At 41.3% G+C, this 20,424-nt stretch overlaps 1 protein-coding gene across 4 annotated transcripts in view; it reads left to right on the top strand.

The window, feature by feature from the left end:
• LRCH1 (leucine rich repeats and calponin homology domain containing 1) overlaps positions 1–17,999 on the top strand; it is a 198,897-nt gene extending 180,898 nt beyond the window's left edge. For 2 of the 4 annotated variants that reach the window (XM_055131747.1, XM_055131735.1), the window contains one exon: positions 15,625–17,999. In XM_055131747.1, the coding sequence (XP_054987722.1) occupies positions 15,625–15,735 (111 nt within the window). In that variant the 3' untranslated portion in view covers positions 15,736–17,999. Of the gene's footprint in view, positions 1–6,215 lie in introns of all 4 variants that reach the window. The other 2 variants (XM_055131741.1, XM_055131729.1) reach the window with 1 other exon arrangement.
• The last annotated feature ends 2,425 nt before the right edge of the window (positions 18,000–20,424 follow it).

Raw genomic sequence — 20,424 nt, 5'->3', positions numbered from 1 at the left:
TTATAAATCATCGGTTTTAAACAAGTCAAAGTAAAGTTAGCCTCTCCTATTTTATCAGGTTTTTAATACATGAAATGCAATAACTGAGTGGACCCTAGACCTGCCGTCTGCCTTGGGGTTGGTGAAGGTTTGTGGAATGTTTTATTGTGTGCTGTAGTACAGTTGTTCTGGCATAGCTTTTCTTGTAACTATGGCTTCTCCCAATTGGCTACATTCACAGAGAATGGAAGCAGCCCATTTTAGTGGGTTAGAGCATGCAGCATCTGAGGAAAGCAGCTCTCAACCTCCGGCTGGCATGTGTAACTCTTGATAAGGCTGCTTTTAGCCCCTCTACTCTGAGCCCAGAGACGCAGAGAGAATTTGCAGCAGAACAGCTACTGACAGGAAGGAAGAAAACATTTCAGTAAAATGTTGGCCGTGGGGCTCTGGAGAAATCCTGTCGGAGGAACAGGAGGCATCTTTGCCAACAACTGTGAGGCATTCTGGGATGAGGTAGCAATCTGCTCATAAAAATGCCAGCAGAGGGTCCTTTAAAAGGAACTAAAAACAACTTGTTTCTTTTTCTGTGTAGGGGATAATATCTCTTCTAAAATATGTTTCAGCATAAGTCATTTTTCCTTTCTGCTACCCATTTTGGTGCCTTGGTTTTCTTGTTCTGTTTGGGGTCAGTTGACCAAATGAAGAAATCCAGTTGAGTGCATACAAGGCAGAAGAAGAGTGAGTGAGAAATGGGAGGGATTACTCCAGGCTTGCACGGATCAGTCCTGCGGTGTGCTAGTAAGTACTCAGGAGCAAACCCCTACACTGGAAACACTTTCATTTCCCGAACTTCCCTGCCCTGCAAAGCACAGGCCTTGGATTGTGCAGTGGATTTATCCCACATTCTTCAGACATCTATATTCCTTCCAGTTATTTCCCCAGAGGTGAGGGAACACTGCAGGAGGGGTTGACTACACATCACTCCCGCCCTCACAGCTGCAGCCAGAGCAGTTTCTGTCTTGCCTCTGGCATATATTAGATTTCCGGCTGAGATTTCCTTTGAGGGTGTGGTGTAGTATGGGGGACTGTCCTATAGCGAAATATACTTAGAAGATCTCTTGACCTTCCCACCCCCTCCCAAGGTTTCTTTAAGCTTCTCTCAGGTGTCAGTGCTCAATTACACATCCTCAGAAACTCCACAGTTGCATGGCACACACATGCACACATACACACACTCTCACACACTCTCTCTCTCTCTCACACACACACACACGCGCACACATATGCTTGTATATTCCATCACCACAACTACCACAGTGGTGCTTACGTGCAAGAGAATTTACTGCAGCACCTTGCCTCATGACATCTGGCAGATGTGGGGGCTGGGGGGTGCTGCTGGCACCATCCTGCAACCAGGGTGTCAATGCTCGTAGTCTGTGTGCGGCTGTCTTTAGAACTCTGGAACAAGCCTCAACCTGCTCTTGAAAACAGAAATCCCCTTGATAAGCTTCTACATTTTCAGCATATGTTCTTTGTTCCCACCTCCCCACCACCACATCACACACACACATCAGTAAGCCCTGGGGTTATGAAGCTATTTTTAGACCCACCGGGACCCTTTGCTACCTCTGACTTTGATGTAGAGAAATCCTGGTTAACTCTTTGGGGTTTCCAGATTTATCCTAAATCATATCCTTTGTAGGGCTATTTATTTTACTAGTCTTTTCTAGGATCGAGACACATCTAATTTATGGAATGTGAACATCATTGGAAAATGCAGAACCTAAGAGAGAGTAAAGGGTTAAGGTGCTTGCATTGCACGTGGCTGACTCCAGTTGGATTCCCGGCACCACATCTAATCCCCCAAGTAATCCCATACCCGAGCACAGAGCCAGGAGTGAGTCCTGAACACTGACAGGTGTGGCCCCCAAACAGAACAAAACAAACAAACAAAAGTATAGAAATGGATATCCATTTAACCAGGGAGAATTTTCTGCTTGATTTTAAACAAGTAGCATAGACTTCAGAGCTCTGTAAGGAGAGAACCCTCAGTGAGCATATTTGCCCTCTTTGGAGAAGGACTGAACTTAGACTAGACCCACGCTCCGTTTTGTATCTCCCTAGATCTCCATTACTATCTTTGGAGAGAAAACAGAGAAGCATGCTAAGGGTAGGATTGCATGGACAGTGTCCAATAGGTTGGCAGTCCTGGGAGCTTCCTGGGCAGCTCAGCCACAGAGGCCCCAGCTCCAACTCTAGGAGGTGGGCATGTTCCTTCTTGGCCATAGGACTGCTCACTCATCCCTCAGCTTCCCTACCTGCCAAAGGGCAGTCAAAGAAAAGTCCTAAATTACATTCAGATGTTCACACCTGAGTGCAACTCATGAGATGGGGCTGGGATAGGTGGTGTGATAGCCAAGTACTTTTCATATTTGCATTTTGTTGCCCTTCATAATGAGATAGCACACTTGAAAGGCACAGTGCTAGTTTTCCTACTTAACACCTTTTGTGAACCTTTCAGAAATTTTGCCTCTAGAACAGATCTGAGTTTCTTTTATTAAAAGGCTTTCTGCAAATTAAAGTTACTCATTTTTTGTTTGCTTTCATCCTGAGCAGAGGAGAAATGCATTCCATCTTTTTTTTTAAGCATTAGTCCCTTTTTCTTCTCCAAATCAATGGCTTCAGTACTTAAATTATTAGCAATGAACACCTGGGGATGAAGGAATTCTTATTGCAAGATTTATTCTAATTTTTCATTCATTCTAATTCTGAGATTGACTAGCCAGAGATACAGACTGACTTGCTTATTTTTTTTTTAATATCAAGGGGTTTTGTTGTTGTTGTTGTTGTTGTTTTGCTTTTTGGGTCACACCCAGCAATGCTCAGGGGTTACTCCTGGCTCTGCACTCAGGAATTACTCCTGGCAGTGCTTGGGGGATCATATGGGATGCCAGGGATCGAACCTGGGTTGGGTACGTGCAAGGCAAACACCCCACCCGCTATACTATTGCTCCAGCCCTACCCTCGTTTTAAATTCATAAATTGTTAAAGATAGTTTTGAGGTTGTAAAAGCAGTCTCATCCATATAAGCAGCATGTGTTAGCAATCATGTCAGTCCTTTTCCACTGAGACTCTCCTGGTGGCAGGTTCACTTCCAGGCAGGGTCCTGACAGCCACTCACATGTGGCTGAGAATAAACATTTCAGAAGAAGCATTACCAAAAATTTTAAAATGACAATTGTAGGTGAATGATATCACTGATATCAGAGTCAGCTTATCACTCCATAAAATTAATAATTAGTTCTCATGTGTTTGGAAAAACCCCAAAGAACCTTTGCTTCTTTACTCCACTTTCCACCAAATGACTCTTTCTGTTAGGGCCTTAATTGTCAGAATAACCATCAACATTCCTGAGCAGTGGTATCTTTGCTCTAGAGAATACATTATAGCATGAATTTAAAATTTTAAATGTATACTTGAATCAATGGAATACACTAGACTACATTGCCTTCCGAAGCTTTATAAAAGGGACCCGTTGCCAGTTAGGTCCACATTTCTGTTTGTGTCCGAGTATTTGGGCAGCTGAGTCAACCTAAAAACTACTGTAGCATGTTGTGTTGTCTGTAAGAAAATCAGTTAACCTTGAGGCCAGAGAGATAGTACTTGAGGTAAGGCATTTTTCTTACGTGCAGCTGACCCTGGTTCAATCTCCAGCATCCCATATAGTCTCTCAAACAGTGATCTCTGAGTAAATAAGCAGGAATAATTCAGCTATAGGGAAGGAAAGAAGGAAGGGAAGGAGGGAGGGAGAAAAGAAAGGAGAAAGCAAAAAAGAAGGAAGGAAGGAAGGAAGGAAGGAAGGAAGGAAGGAAGGAAGGAAGGAAGGAAGGAAGGAAGGAAGTAGGAGAAAGAAGGAAGTTATAGTTACTATTTCTGTTCACTGTAATGGAAATTAGTATCCTTACTTTCCTCTGAGAATTCTGAGGTACAAACTGTTGTTCAGATGCTTTGCAATAATTGTCAAATGCCCTGTCATACATGCTGAACTTTTGCCTCTGTAGATTTCCTTCCTCTTTAGTACTTTATTATTCTAACTTTTGTGGAAAATATATTTCCTAAGTCCCTTATATTCAAAATGAAATTTAGATAGCGCAGGCTCAGAAAAATGTCAGGCACCCTTAGCAATATATGTCCTGGTTCCTTTTGTGACTTCCTTGCAGAGGCCAATCTGACCAGACTGTGATTCACAAGGAGTTGTGAGCAGTTCTCAGAGACTACACACGCTGGCACTCGGCACTCCATAAGAGTCCTAGTTCTTGTCTGTCATGCAATATTAGACCTAGGCTCTGCTTATCTAGAGTTGGTGACTTGATTTGAACCAACCACACGGACCGTGACTCTTGGCCCTATGCATTTCAGTCTGAGTTAAGTCCAGAGTCTGTGATGTCATGAAATTATTTTCAGGATGAGCATGGTTGACTCCCCCTTTGAAAAGTGGATAAGATACTGAATAAGTGAGCTCAGAACTGCTAAGGTAATTTGACTTCAGTTCTGTGTTGGAATTGTGGAGCAGACCAGATATTTCCCATGCTGTTCTGGGAAATGTATTGAAATATGTGCCAAAACTAGAACGGCTTGCTTTTGAAATGGAAAGTTTGTGAAAATAGCATTTCAAGTTGTGGATGCCTTCTTTCTTATGTCTGCTGTTTGGATTTCACGGTTGAGCATAATATTGCAATAGTAAATTCTTATTGCAATAGAAAACTCCTTCATAGATGCTTTCCTGACGCCTATTAATCCTTCACTTACTATGTTGTTCTCCCAATGAGATTCGATCTATGTGTAGGTGTGTGTGTGTGTGTGTTTGTGTGTCTGTGTGTCTGTGTATGTATATGTATGTCTGTGTGTGTCTGTGTCTGTGTGGTTTAGAGAAGCTATACCCGCTGGTAGTAGGAGTGTTTGTGGATCTTGGGGTCACTCCCCAGCTACACTGACCAAATTGAAACCTTCACACAGTTCAGTGCTCTGCATTGAAGGGGTCATGTCATATGGAGAATTAAACCTGGCATGTGCTCCATCGTTATATCCCCAGCCAGAGTAGTTATTTTAATGCTTGGAGAAATTACTGTGGTAGCTTGAAGCATTTGAATCCACTGAGAAAAGATATATAACGTGAGTAGACAGAGATGCGGTTGCAAAATCTGTTTGACCCAATCTCCCTTTTCAGAAAATATAAATCTACTCAACACTTCCTTTTAAATATAGCTTCTTTTAGCAAACAAGTGGAAAATACCCACCTTCCCAATAACAACTGAGGTTCCTACCTCATTCCTTGTCACCCCTGCACCCTTTGCATCACTACTGCAGTATCACTACGTTGGGAACTAGCATGATTTATTAATATCATTCAGAAAGTCTCTTGTTAAGACTACCTTCATAACTTAAGATAGGAATGTTTTTTATCTCATTCATCCCAGTTGATATTATAGTATTCCTCCTTATCCGAAGACATCAAACTCTAAAGGAAACAACAAAATAGAATCTCTGTCAGGATTATCTTTCAGTGTTTTTGTGATTTGCATGTGATTCTCAGCAATCTGTTTAAAATAACAGGTAGCATGGTGGCAAAGTATGTTATCAACTATATATTGTGCATATCGAAATGCTTTGCCTAATTTAAACATTAAATTTAATTTATGTAATATATCACAAATATTTTCAATACTTTTTTACTTTTGAGATAGTCATATGTTCTCTTTCATACTGGTGTGTTATCAATTATAACCAGTTGGCTTTTAGTTGTGGTCATGTACAGTTCAGGGCATCAGGAAACTGCTTTGTGACAATTATAGGCATCTAGAGGTCAATTCAGAAGACTAAATATCTTGTTTTTGCATTTAGTTGATAAAAGAGGAGTTCTTTCTCTTTACGTGGTGACTCTCAAGTAGACAAAGCATAGAGGTGAGGGTCTTCCCTGAGGAGTTTACAAAGTAACCCATATGAGAAGATAGTTCTGCTCTGTCATTGTTATGGTGTATCTAAGAAGGCTTCTCTCTAGCCTCTTATGTGTAATTGCAAAACATAAAGCCTCGTATATTTTTGGACACATGTAAGGACATAACTGGAATTGCCATTTCCTAGTAACCAAAAATGTGTGCTTCTTTGCAGCTGTTCTTCTGTGTATTTTTAATTGTATGCACTGTCTCTTTCTGTTCTAATGGCTGCCCTCGGAATAGGCTGACCTCTGCTCTCCGTATGACATCCTGCACTTGGATTTTCATCACATTCGAAAGACTGTTGACACTCTGCTGGCACTTGGGGAGAAACCCCCACAACCAACTTCTGCCCTTCGCTCCAGGGACCTTATAAACTTCTGTCTTGTCCATATTCTCTTTATCGTGCTGATCTATATCACTTACCGCTGGAATGTTCTCTCTGCATAAGGCCTGCATGTGCATCCAGCTCTCTGCTCTGTCCCCCCAGTCCCTGACAGGGGCCCCCTCCTTCTGAGCCTTTGCCTTGCCAGTGTCCATCCCTGTGATCTCTTTAGTAACCCCTCAAGTTTTGAAGCCGAACATTTACAGGTCGGGCTTCCCAATACAAGCACAAACTTTATAGAACCCAATTCCCAGTAAAATAATTGCTCTCGACCTTCCTACTCCCCCCCAAGAAACATGAAGGAAAAATGTACCTGTACTTCATGCTTCCTCGTCTGCTTCGTGTCAGTAGCAGTGCTATGCAGTTCCTCTTCTCTCTCCTGGTGAGCTTCGCTGCTCTGGGTAGAGTGGAAGAAGGAAGTCCTGAAATAGGAGCAGAGGGGATCTAGTCTATGGGAATCTTCTCTTCGGGTCATGATTAAAGTTGGATTCGAGTATAGGCCTGGACAATTGAGCTATAGAGTGACCACTTTACAGATGAATTAGAAAAACAGCTCTTTGGGGAGGCTCAATTTGGCCTATCAAAATCTTAATACCACTATTGTCTGACTCGAAAAATATCATCTGGAGAATGGCTGCTTTGTTGCACATCCAGTTGCATTTCTCCCTGTTTCTTGCAATGGGAGATGTAAGAGCAGCCAGCGCGGATTGCCACGCACTTGCACTTGGAGAGCCCCTCTGCCCCCCTGCATGTGACGAGGCTGTGCAGCAGGAGCGCTGAGGAAGAAAGGGTCCCTTGCTGTTAGAGCGCCACCTGGAGGTTTTGCTTGCGCAGACGTTTTCCTATCTCTTTGCTTCGGCTATGTTGGGTCTTTGTCTGAGAACACTTAAAGAAGTATTTTCCAGAAAAGATTTCTATATTTAATTAATGTACGGGACTGTTTTGCCTTTGGTTGCATAGCATAATAATTGAAGGCCCAAAATATGACATATTTGACTATACTTGTCTCTAAATCGATGAGTCACGGAACATTTTTGTTCCTGAAGTTTGAACTTCTATGGCAGGAGCCAGTAATAGGTTTGTTCTGATTTTAGAAGACTGCAATTTCTTTGATTACTTGAAATTTCCATTTAGTTTTTTATTCCCAGAGAAGTTAACTAGCAAACTGCTTTATTTTTAAATAAGGTTAAAGTATATATGATTGTATCTGCTTTGGGAGCATTGTGATTAGTTTGTACTTATAAGAAAAATTGGAATATTATTTAAGCCAAGTTATTTTTTCGCCTGCCTTGTCATTACTATGTGTAAAGGGCATGCTTTAGGGTTACAATAGTCTTCCCTAAGATTTGGTTTACATCTGGTTGTCAAGTATTGTTTTATATATGGGAGAGATGATGGCACTAACTTTCTCAAGATGAATTTCTAGCGTATTGAGATGCAGATGCAGGTAATCTTCAATAGATGGCCACTAAGAAGATGGTTTTATTTTTATGGACACTTACTTCCATGAATCCATGGAACTTGAGAATATGAAAAACCCACATAATAGAAGAGTCTTTATTGCTAAATCAAATCAGGTTTTTCTAACAGGAAACATTCATTACATGACAATATCCTGAGTTAACAAAGAGTTTTCTTCTTGATTTTGTGTTGGTGGGAGAAAAGCGTGGTCTATGGAAGTTATCTAATTAACCACAGTTGTGTATAAATAATCTGCAGCTGATGAATTGCCTTTTGGTGCTATCTTGTACTCTTTAATATGTAACACAATAAAATCCCTGTTGTGCAATGACTAAAGAGCACCCTGAGCTGTAAGTTGTTTAATAAACACATTGTGGGTATTGTTCCAAATTTTTATCAGCCCATTGATTCCTGTATTTGTGCATACCCAGAGAAGCTCTTCGCAGTTCCATTCAGTTCTGCTGCACACTGAGGGTCCCCTTTAATGATTCCCACTCTTTGATTTTTTTCACCTTCCTTATGGGGAAAAGCAGAGAGATGACTTTTATTAGGTGAAAGAAAGAAAATTGTAGTAGATAGAACAACCCTGTGAGGTCGGATTTCATTCTCAATGTTAACTTGATGTAAATCTCTAGATCTTTTCTATTTCAGTTCTGGCATCCACAGCCTTCTTTGGGCACAGTTTCATTTTCCTTGTCATTCACGTCATATGCTGATGTGCTGCTGCTCCTCCTGGGGCTTGACGGATGGCATTTTCTTTTTCAAGTAGTGTCATAACTAGCCACATACAATTAAATTTGGCCCTTGAGGCAAGACTTTAAATGAACTTGCCTGTTGACTGTCTTGCCCAAGGTCAAGCTGTTAATTTCTGTTCAGAAGATAAAGCCCTCCATGGTCTTTCCCACGGGGCCCACACCCCTTCGAGCTGCCTCCTGCCCCTGCCGCAGCATGAATGGGGATGCCTGACCATGCCAGCATCATGGGAGAGGCGGCTAGGCATTCTGCTGTATGATCTGTACATAGGAACACCTCTTTCCTTCCACAAGGAACAGCATTTGTCAGTACTTCTTCCGATGTCTGAGATAAGAACCGGATATTTATTTACATGTTCATTTTGAAATAGAAAATTTCAGAAAGAACACCACCACCTCCAGTTGGTAGCAACTTGCCAATCAGTGTCAGGATTTCCACAAAATTGACAGCTAGCTAATATCTTTTGTTGCTTTATTTTTAAAAAAGAACTCAGGACTCACATGTGGCTCTCTAGGATAGACACTAAAACTATGGAGATGGGTTGAGAGACAGTACAGGAGGTAAGGGGCTTGCCAGGAGTAAACCCTGAGCATTTATTTCCAGGCGTAAGCCCCAAAATAACAAGATAAATAAAATGTTTTCATTTTAGAAAGGGGGAGCCCAAGAGAGAGTCCAGCTGGTAAGGCCTTGCATGTAGCAGACCCAGATCCAATCCATGGCATTATTATTTTTTAATTGAATCACTGTGAGATATACAGTTACAAAGTTGCTTTTGATTGTGTTTCAGTCTTACACTGTTCCAACATCCTTCACCAGTGTACATTTTCCACCATCAATGTCCCAGTTCCCCTACAAACACCACCGTCACCCGCCTGTCTCTATGACACACACTTTTCTTCTTTGTCTCTGTCTCCCTCTCTCTGTCTCTGTCTCTCTCTTGCTCTATCTTTCTCTCCCTCCCTCCCTCCCTCCCTCCCTCCCTCCCTCTTTACCCTTTTCCCCTACCCCCCGCCTTTTGGCATTACAGTCTGCAATGCAGATATTGAAAGTTTATCACGTATATCCTTTTACCTCCTTTCAGCACTCAGTTATTGTCCAGAGTGAGTATTTGGAAATGATTCCTGGCATTATATATGGCCCCCCAAGTCACACCAGGAGTGATCCCTGAGTGCATAGACAGGGATAAGCTCTGAGCAGAGCTAGATGTGCCCCCCAAACAAGAAAAGTGTTTTTTGAAGTAAATAAGAAAGAAATGGTACCAGGAAGGAAATAGCACAGTGTTTAGAGCACATGCCTAGCAGGTGCCTGACCCGGGTTCAATCCCCAGCACCACATGATCCCTTGAGCATCACTAGGTATGGGCCCAGCACTACTGGGCAGTCTGGACCATCCTGATTTAAAGTGCCTGAACAGCAAAAATCCTCAGGTTCTTGAATTTTGGACTACTGGCCTGGCTGGCTGAGAACTACTGGTGGGGAATCTCAGGGCTCCTGAGCATTGCTTGGAAGCCCAACCCCCTCCCCCCCAAGAAAAGGTTCTGATGAAAGAAATCACCCCACCCCCTAGTGCTACTTTCCAAAAGTTAAGACAACTAAGTAGGAACATTACCAGTGAGAGTAGTTCAGAAAGGCACTTCATCTCCTAATGCCATTGTTGGTGAGTAACAAATTAAATGTAGTCATTGGTGACTTGAGTTATCTGTTGTAAAAACAAAAATTCATAGGCCAAAGGACATTTCACCTACTGGGTACCGAACAATTAAAATTTCAGGAATCTGAAAATGGATTAGGTGAAAAATAGTTTTACATGATTATTCCAGGAGTTTCTTTCTTTCTTTTTTTTTTTTTAAGTAGGTTTTAGGCCAGGATGGAGCTCAGTGATACAGCATATGATTTGTATGTATGAAACCTGGGTTTGGTCCCTGGAACTCCCCAAAAAGCAATTAAAAGTAAACTTCAGATTTGTAAATTGACCCTAAAATCATAGGTATGTAGAATGTGAATATCTTTTTTTCCTTTAAGACAATGGGTCCAGGGGCCAGAGTGATAGTACAGTGGGTAGGGTGTTTTCCTTGCACACAGTTATCCAGGTTCAATTCTGGGCATCTCATATGGCCCCCCAGCACTGTCAGGGGTGATTCCCGAGTGCAGAGCCAGGAGTAACCCCTGAGCATTGCCAGGTGTGACCCAAAAAAAACCAAAACGTAGACAATGGTATCCAGTTCCTTTTCTTGGCCATTCTCGATATACTTGTGTTCACTCATTCATTGCTCTGACACTGAGAGAGCACGTGTAAAACCCATCCTCCACCTTGGGAACATGACGACTGTGATACATGACCCCATGCTTAAGAAGCTCACGGTCAATGGACCAGAGAGACAGTGCTGCAGGTAGGGTGCTTGCTCTTCCATGCAGCCAACCCAGGTTCAATCTCAGGTACTCCTTATGATTCGCAAGGCACAGCCAGCTAGGAGTAAACCCTGAGCACCACCAGGTGTGATCCCCAAACCAGAAAGAAACCACAGTCTAGACCAAGGTTTGGAAAATATTTTTGGAAAGCCCTAGATATAGCCTCTGATACCTCTTCTCAGCTCTGCTTCGGTTGGAAGAACCAAAGATGTTCCCTAAATGAACGGGTATAGCTCTATTGCAATTAAAAAGGTTTTGCTATATTGTTTGGAGTGCTCAGAAGGTGGTCCTGAGCTTGGGGGGCCCTTCCAATATTCAGCCAAATAGGCTGGTACCAATGCAAAGGCCCAAGGATCCTAGGGATTGTTAGTAACACCCTGGGAGTTCTCAGGGTCTCCTAGGATACCTGGTGGTTCTCAGGGGTTATGCAGTGCTAAGGGTCAACCAAAGTCAGCCACATGCAAAGCATGTGTCGTAACCCCTATACTACCTTTCCTGCTCCACCACTAAAACATTTTACATAAGGTAGGACAGAAAGAGACGCTGGGCAATGACAGCAATGCACTTGAGAGGTGTTTTCCTCCTGAAAAATGTGTGTGCCTGGCTACAGAGGAAAGCTGGGGATGCTGAGCAGCAGCACTTATGCCTTTCACCGGGTTGGAAGAGTTCTCTGCTCCCCACCTGATGTGGAATTTGCTGGATGCCCCTCAATAGAATTCCAAGGATGTCACATCCTTTCCCTGGTTTTATGGACACACACACAGACTCTTATCACCTGTCAATCAGGGAATTTCTGGGAAGTAGCCTTCTGATCTGGAAAGAGCTAAGCTCAGTGATGAGACCCATGTTCAAGTCCTGACTCCAGTATTTAACCAACTGAGTGCTGTTAACAGTTACTTAAATGCTATAGAGAGTTTTCTCAGCTATAAAATAGAGATACTACACCTCTATTGTTTGGTTGTAGTATAGAAGTAACCAATAAAAATCTAATGCAGGGGGCTGGAGCAATAGTTCAATGTGTAGGGTGCTTGCCTTGCATGCAGCCCATCCAGGTTCAATTCCCTGAATCCCATATGGTCCCCCCGAGTACCATCAGAAGTAATTTCTGAGCACAGAGCCAGCAATCACCTCTGAGCATCGCCAGGCATGGCCCAAAAACTGAAAGGAAAAAGAAAAGAAAATCTAATGCATTGACAGCAGGCATATAGGAAGGGGCTGGCCTTTCCTCGGAGTGCGCAATTGATCTTTCCATTTTACCTGCCTTTCCCAGCCTATTCACTGTGGTTCACAAGAGGGGTGGATGAGGTGATAGAGTAAAACTATTTGATTTCACTCCTGCAGATGCAGCATAAAACTTAAAAGTTCTTCAGGAGGGCTCAGAGGCATTGTTTTTCCAGAGAGCACTTCTTTTGTGGTCTACTACATGTTTTCCAAAGAAACCCAGCAAAAAGTGCACCTGGGTACCCTAGGCAAGCCTGTTGCCACATTCCCAATGGAAGCCACAAGATCATGGGACAGTGAGACTTAAATGCATTTAAAGTCAAGGCAAAATTCCAACATCCCCACCCTATGTTCATTGTATTCAAGGTGAGGGGACCTTCCTGTGTCATTTTTCAAAACAAACTGCATTTCTGTTGTAGTTACTTTGTTCTTCCAACTCTTAGCACACTTCAGGGATCTCTTCTACAAGTGTAATGCGTCCCACCTCATTGCTGGCAGGCTCCCTTCACTCCTCCTACCAACTAGTGCCTCAAATTATTCCTCAGAGGATTCAACTCAGTTTTCTGGGACAGAAGCCAGAATGACCATGTTTTTATATATATATAAAAAAAGGTTGCCATTACTTTATGCTATTTTTTGTAGTATTTTCTTTTCTTTTTTCTTTCTTTTAAAAAGGTGCACGCCCAGCAGTGCTCAAGGTCTCTCCTGGTGATGTTCAGGGAACCATAAGCAGTGCCAGGGATTGAACCTGTGTTGACAATGTGCAAGGCAGGCATCTTCTTCCCTGTATTATCTCTACGACCCTATTGCTAGGTATTCCCAACCCTATCAGTAATCCAAGGGCATCTTGGGTTTCTTCGGGAATCTGAGTTTAAAGAAAGATGCAGAGAGAGTACAGGAGTATATTTTACTGTGTTCTTGGCTGGTTAAAAGGGTGTAAGAATCTTGGGTCTGGTTTAGGAGCAAAAATGACCAAGAAGGTGGGAAATGCTAGTTGGAAAAGTAAAAGCCTAGGAGAAGGGATGACAAGAAACTGACTCAATTTGTCTGGAAACTTCAACCCTTCCCAACCTGATTTCTGACTTAAGACCTTCAGCTCAGACCTCTGCAGCCACCACTCATAAGTGGAGCTGAATCAATCATTAATTGACGCAGGACTCCAGTTAGGACACCTTGCTAACCTTTAACACCAAACCCTGTGTTCCACATGGAGGTGGGAACCTTGGGTCTAAATATAAATAAACAAAAGCCGTGAAGCAAAATGCCTTGTTCAGTGTGTCTTGGGAAAATCACTCTTTCCAAAATGTCTATTCTTGTCACCGTCTACAGTTTTCTGTTGAGCTCAGTTTTTCTCACTGATGTGTTGAATATATATGTCTTACAAAATCCTCATTAATTTGATCCAACCACATTTTTGCAGTTATTTATGCTTTAATTTATTTTTTATCACATGGAAGCTTCAAGTATTTAGACACATCATTGCTTTCATCTTTTCTTTTGTGATTAAAAGAGGCTTTGCAGGGAATAAAATCCTTCTCCATTATCAGAGAAAACATTAAATATGTATCTATATTTCTATCAGGAAGGATATTTATTTTTGTCATTTAACTCTTTATTTTGAGTTGATTTCAGCAAATGGTATAAAGTGAGGATTTACATTTCTCCAGTAATGGCATGTAACTGGAATTTAACCATACTTATGAGACACATAAAATTCCCTACCAAGTCTGGTGTTGATCGGGCATTGTAAGTGCTCCCTTAGCAACAAAATGCCACATTTCAGTGACTTCACAGCCCTTGTTAGATTGTTTCATCAAAGGGTGGACACTGGTTCCTGTGACATGACAAAGCACTGACCATCATGACTCACTGTCCAGATTACACACCAAACAGAATCTTTCATCCTTCTCTGATGGACATTTGGCTACTAAGTTGGAAAACAACATAAATTTGCATGCTTGCTTAAAATGCCATTGATGACAGGATAATTCTATTTTAGTACCTATGCTCCATGTGAAATACTGCCTAAAATTGTGCTTTCAAGAACCAGTTATCTTACTTTGAAATGTGGCCATGTCCCAGGGTCTTTCTGGGATACTCTGAATTCACCACAACTTATTAATGGAGTCAAGCAGGGATGGTGTAATGGTTGAGAGAGTAGAAAAAGAGAGGGTTTGAGATGCAGTAGATCTAGTGATTGGAGAAATTAGGACACTGTCTTTGGTAGATCTTTTCAGAACCCAACACTCCATCTGGCAGTGTAGAAAGGCCTGCACTGAGGAAACAGGAAGATATGGTTCCTTAAGCAATAGTCTAGAGGAATCAGAGACTATTACTGACTTTAGGCTCCAATACTCCACTGCCTAGATATGAAGCAGAGCCATTCGGACTTTGCCTAGAAACAATGCTCTTCGGTTGGGAAACACGCTATTGCAAGCAAAAGGAATGTTTGCTGTAGGGTCTTTTCACAGCCAAAGAGATACCCTGTGGAAGAAGACTGGTAACAGACTGGGACAGATAATAAGTGTGTAAAATCAAACCATGGTGTTATTTTGTAAACAGCTTATTGAACTAGCAAAGTTCTATAGCTAGGTGACGTATATAGATTGTTTTCCTTGACTGGAACATATTAGACATTTCCCAAAGGCAAAATAAAATGTGAGAAAGTTGCAGGACATGTGTATCCTTGATGGTCTTATTAAATAATCTTAAGGAGAGGCTATTGAGGGACTTAGTTTAAAACTTGCTAACTTACAAGGCTGTTTTGTAAACCATGAAGAAATCTTACCCATCTCAGAACATAGACATCCTCGGAAATAAAATGAATCAAATCAAGGCTGATGGTTGGTAGACTAGTATGTCATCTGTGTACAAGACTATGTGACATCTGTTTAATATGTGTGAGATTGGTAGTTTTCCTTTGTAAGAGGTAAGCTTTAAATGTAAGAATCAAAAACAATTTAAATAAAAAAGAGGAGGCAAGGAGAGAGCGCAAAGGTGTACTGTGCATGCTTCGCATGAACAGGCCCTGCTTCAGTCACTGGTACTGCCGGCAACTCACCATGAGGGTCTCCTGAGCACCGCCAGGTGTGACCCAATATCTGACAAGAAAAAGAATATAAGTTAGTATGTTCTTGGTGTGTGATTTCCAACAGACTGCATGTAATGTCATTAACATTAAATGTTGATCCTTACTAGATTTCAGGTTGGTTGGGAACCTTTCTAGAGCAACTGCGACTTGTGCTAATGTGGAAAAGCTCTGAGTTGAAAGGTATTGGGTTAAAAGTAGAGACTGAAGCTCAGAAGTCTTTAGACAGTTAAGGCCTCCTTCAAAGCTCAATCTCACTGCCTACAGAGTGGGAGAGCAAGATCTTTGGTTGTAGTATGAGCATATAAACATCAGTATTTTCTCTTTTCTTTTTAGGAAAAACTATGTCTACCCCATCACATCCTTGAAGAGAAAGGCCTGGTCAAAGTGGGCATTACAGTTCAAGCACTACTAGACGTGTCTGTTACGAAGGCTCTGTTCACATGAAATCAAGTCTTCTCCTTTGGGTTGGCTCACACCCTTGCCCCATCAGAGATCCTGAGATCCTGGACTCTGCTCTCCTCTCTGCATCTGTTCCCCTCCATCCTCCCATTCACTGCCTCTCAGTTCCCCAATTCCAGTTGCATTGAAGGGAGGACAAAAGGGAAGATTTTCTACCTTCAACTCTGACCTCTGGCCTTAGAACGTGACAGGTATTTATCTTGAAACCAGTGAAGGAGATGGTGATAAAGGACCGAGCAACACATCAATGCCTTCTAACAGCCTCCTCATCCCTTCCACACTCACCCACTGCCATTACTGAAACACCAAGCACAACCGTTTTTGCTGCAAGATGCATTTGTTTTATTGAAACCAAACCTATTGTGTATTTAGTGGGGGGGAGGGGACACTCAATCAGGTTTTTGACCACCAAATTTTTCAAGAAGTTTCTTGAGACCATTGCCTTTTAAAAAAACTATTTTCAACATACAAAAAATATTTATATAAATATTATTTATTAGTGAGTTGTTATTCATCCTTTGGATGCAAATTGTAAATTAGGAAACTATTTTATTACTGCTTTTTTGTGGTTAAACACTTTATTTTAATATTATAAATATTGAGTTATTTTCCTATTCTCTTTGGTGTGCAGTCATCCTAGATCTCAGTAATCATGTTTTCTGGTATATATGACTCAGAAAAAAAAATTTTAAAACAGGTGCTTCTGTGACAAGAACTGTTTTTTCTGAGGAGGCATTACTTACACTTTGTTTTATGGAACATCAGTCTTATTTATATATCTGCATTCCATCCAGTTTCCTGCATTCCAGCAGCCCTGTTGTCCCATGTTACAATGAACTGATTTAAATTAAGAAAGAGAGCACCCCAAAGTTGTTTGTAAATAGTTGTGATGGAAAAAAAAGATATATTAAACTTGAAGAAAAAATGTGAACAATTATTTTTTGGATTCATACTTATTTTGCTATGCATAAAACACTCACATTTTAACATGCAGAAGTAAGTGTTAGCATTGTGTGTCTTGAAGTATAATTTTGCACTGTAACTTAGGTAAAGAAAGTCTAGCACCAAAGGAAGATAATAAGGAAATGGTGTAGGAAAATGGAGGTGATGAGAAGTTTCGTGTTAAACCAGAAAGTTTTTTAAGGGCAGCTTCGAATGACTGATGAAGAATTCCTTAAAGTATATAGGACCTGGATCAGGAAATCAGCACTTCCACAAATGCAAATTTTGAAAGAGGAAGCGATTCTAAGACTGTGAACATGCTCCTTTTACTATAACTTGGTGGTTTTCTAAGAAATCCATACAACACTGCACGACTCCTGATCTCTCCTGTGAAGTCAGAAAGGTGAAACATACAATCACTGGGGCAGTTTCACGCAGCTCCGACCTACGGAAGCTAAAAGCCAGGTTAAGTAAGTGATGTTTGTGAGGCAGAAGGCACCTGGGAGGGCGCACGTTCCAGTAAAGCAAGAGCCAGCAAAGGAAAGGGACCTGTGCTGGTCTGAGATTCACCTTTGGCTTCACTAAACAGCTCACAACTCACCGCTTTTGGGAAGTTCCATGCATGAGCATTTCCCCTGCAATTACAGAAACTCCAAAGTCTTGTGAATGCTGACTGACTCTGCACCTCTGTGAAAAGCCTTAAGAGCAGCAGCAACCACAACTTGTAAGGTAAATATAAAGGTCAAAAAAAGACACTGGCAGGATGATACACAATATACACAGATTCCCAGCCAGAGCCTAGAGGGCCTTCTGCTCTGGACAAGATTGGACAGGTTATTGGAAACACTTGTTTAGGATTGGCAGCTAGCAGTTATTTCCTTTTGAATGTATCGTGCACTTTAACCTAACTTAAAATCTATTTTAATATTTTCCTGTGCTGCACAAATACCTGTTTTGTTAAATAGCATAATGATGTAAAGAAAGAAGGCATTTTTGAACAAAGAGAATATTCATTGTAAGCAATAGTCAAAGGTTGATTTCAGAAATAGAAATTTTGATAGCTTTGTCTTGATGGGCATTCAGAATGCAGAGTCATGAAATATATATTTTTATGTGTATCTGTATCAAGGGGAAGTGCTGTAATCCTTGTTGCTAGAGAATTTTTTTCTTCGAAAGTAAGATATTTCTTTTAGTATTCATTTTCAGTATTTTCTTAAAGTTGGCTGTATAATACAGAAGGCTTCAATATTTTGTAAAGTGGCTTTCTTTTCCATTCTAAATATAGTCCTTGTATGGCTAAAACATCACTATTCTTGTTACGCTGTTTATATGTGCAATAAAATGTGCATGGCCAGCTGACAGTATCCTAAGTGGACAGAATGTACATATTGCAAATATCCTTCTTTTTCTTATTTAATAACCATTAAAACTTTGAATTTGTACAAACTGTCTTCTGATTGACTTACCTGCCTGATGTAAAAGATGATTATGGCCACTGATGAAATCAGAGTGTCATTGTGGGAACAAAATCATTCAGTGTGAAAAATATACAGGTGTGAATGTATGTGTGTCTCCATATGTGTATGTAGATTATATACATAAACAATTAGGAGAATGAAAATATGTATCCAGACATTTTTTTTTCTCCCAAAGGAAATCTTACTTGCAACCAAAACTCGTAGAACAGCTGAAAACAGAGTTACTATATAGGGGTGCTAGGTGGGGAGCGAAGAGACCAGGAGACCTTCCATCCATCCCTGAGCTGGTGGCTCCAGACACTTCTCCAGGAAGCCTGGGGTGCAATAAGACCTGAAGGTCTGCATCTGCCTTCTGGAAATCAGCCCTGCAGGGTGAAGAGGCACCTTGATCACATGCCCACAAATCTCACTTGATGTTACAGTTTCCTGCACTGCTCCAATCTGCCTCTGGCAAAATAACAGCTCCTTTGATTAATTCAGATGAAAACAATGGCTCAGGCTTCCAGTCTTCTTTCCCTAATCACTCATAACTCAATCGAAACCAGTTCCACTGTCAGCGCTTGTACCTGTAAGATCCAAATCTGCGAGTCAGGAGAATCTATGTGGAGTTCTGATGAGGAATGCTGTTAGATGCCAGGACCAGACCCCCCACCCCTACCCACCCAAATCTTAGTCATCTTGGTCTTGTGCACGATGCAGAAGGCCTGGCTTTACAGACTTTCTGCCTTCTGAGTTGACTTACAAGGCCCATATGGGACTGACTCTATGATAGGCAGGAGAAGCCATGGGAGAGGAGCATGGAAGAGGGAGTCTGGCAGGGCAGACTTGCATGAAAGTTATCCACTCAGTTCAAAGAGCACTGACCACAGGTGGGTACCATGCCCAAGACCTGCCAATGGCTACACCTATGCCTTTCCAAGCCTTCTTGTGTGGGTCTGGAGCTCAGAGCATCATGGGACTGGTTGTCTAGTCATCTGCCTCCCACAAGACCTCACTTAGTAGAGATCAGTCCCCATCAAGCCTGGTCTCTGGGGAGTATCTGGACTTGGTTTAGCCTCAAACTCTGAGTGTTGAGGTGTGTGTAAAGTGGGCTCTAGAATAAACCACATCTGACTTTCCATGCCCTCTGTGACTGATGGGCTAGCCAAAGGGAGAAACATAAATAAAAAACGTACGAATGTTTGCATTCCAAATCCTGGCACAAAAGTTCTGCATTTTTTTAAAGTTTTATCACAGCTTCTCTGAGTAGGGGTAGAGGAAACGGGATGGGGGGAAGAATATGGCAGGTTTTAAACATAGGAGCTGAGTATCTGAAATGTTCCTCCCTGGCATTGGACTTGTAAGCAAGGAGACGGGAGCAGCTTTGGAAATGATCTGCACCCCCTGTCCCGGTAAGACAGACACAAGGTGCAGAGTTTTCTAGATGTTGCTCTACAAGGGAACTGCAATACAGAGTTGCATTGAATTGTTTTGGAGGTAAGTTTTTGAATGGTGAGAGGGGTATGACATCAGCAGGAAAACTGTGGTAAGAACCAATTTGTGAAAAACCCATTAGCTTGGATTTTGAGTTATGAGTCAAATCAGAGGAAATAACTTAAGATTAGTAAAGCAAGATTACCCCAGAATTCATGTTTAAAAATCAAAATGGCCACTCCAATAGAGATAGCCTCTCTGCACCACAAATATTGGACTGTTGTGTTTAAGACAAGAGATGCTCTATATCTGTAAGGCCTTTTTAAAAATATATATGTCTAAGGAAATGAGTTGTGTTCAATTCTTGATAACCAATATTAAGAGTGTAATTTACTGGGTTTCTAACAAATACTGGGTGGCACTGTTTTACTGAAATAATTTCAGAAAAAGACCAAAGTTTCCCGGGAAAAATATTCTATTAACCAGTAATTGCCATAAAGGCAATATGACCTTCAATCTGCCACCTACATTGTCTATGTAGCTCAATGTTACAATTCTAAATGCAGGTTTAGATCCACATAAGAATGCTGCAACTCCTATCTTGATAAATAAGAAACATTCCCTCATCCAGTTCCCAACTCCATACTTCATCTTTAATGAATTGTTAACTATAATTCATATAATTTAGAAAAAAATGTTTTTTAAATATCACACATATAATAGTGTATTAAATACATGAATTATATAAATGATTCTAAAATTATATATGTGACCATAACTATATTTGATCATTGTTGATAAATGAACATTTGAGGTGGAACTATTAATTTACTTGGTGGGT

This window comes from Sorex araneus, chromosome 1 (genome assembly GCF_027595985.1).
Source record: "Sorex araneus isolate mSorAra2 chromosome 1, mSorAra2.pri, whole genome shotgun sequence".
Lineage (NCBI taxonomy): Eukaryota > Metazoa > Chordata > Mammalia > Eulipotyphla > Soricidae > Sorex > Sorex araneus.
This window is presented reverse-complemented; position numbering and strand designations above follow the sequence as displayed.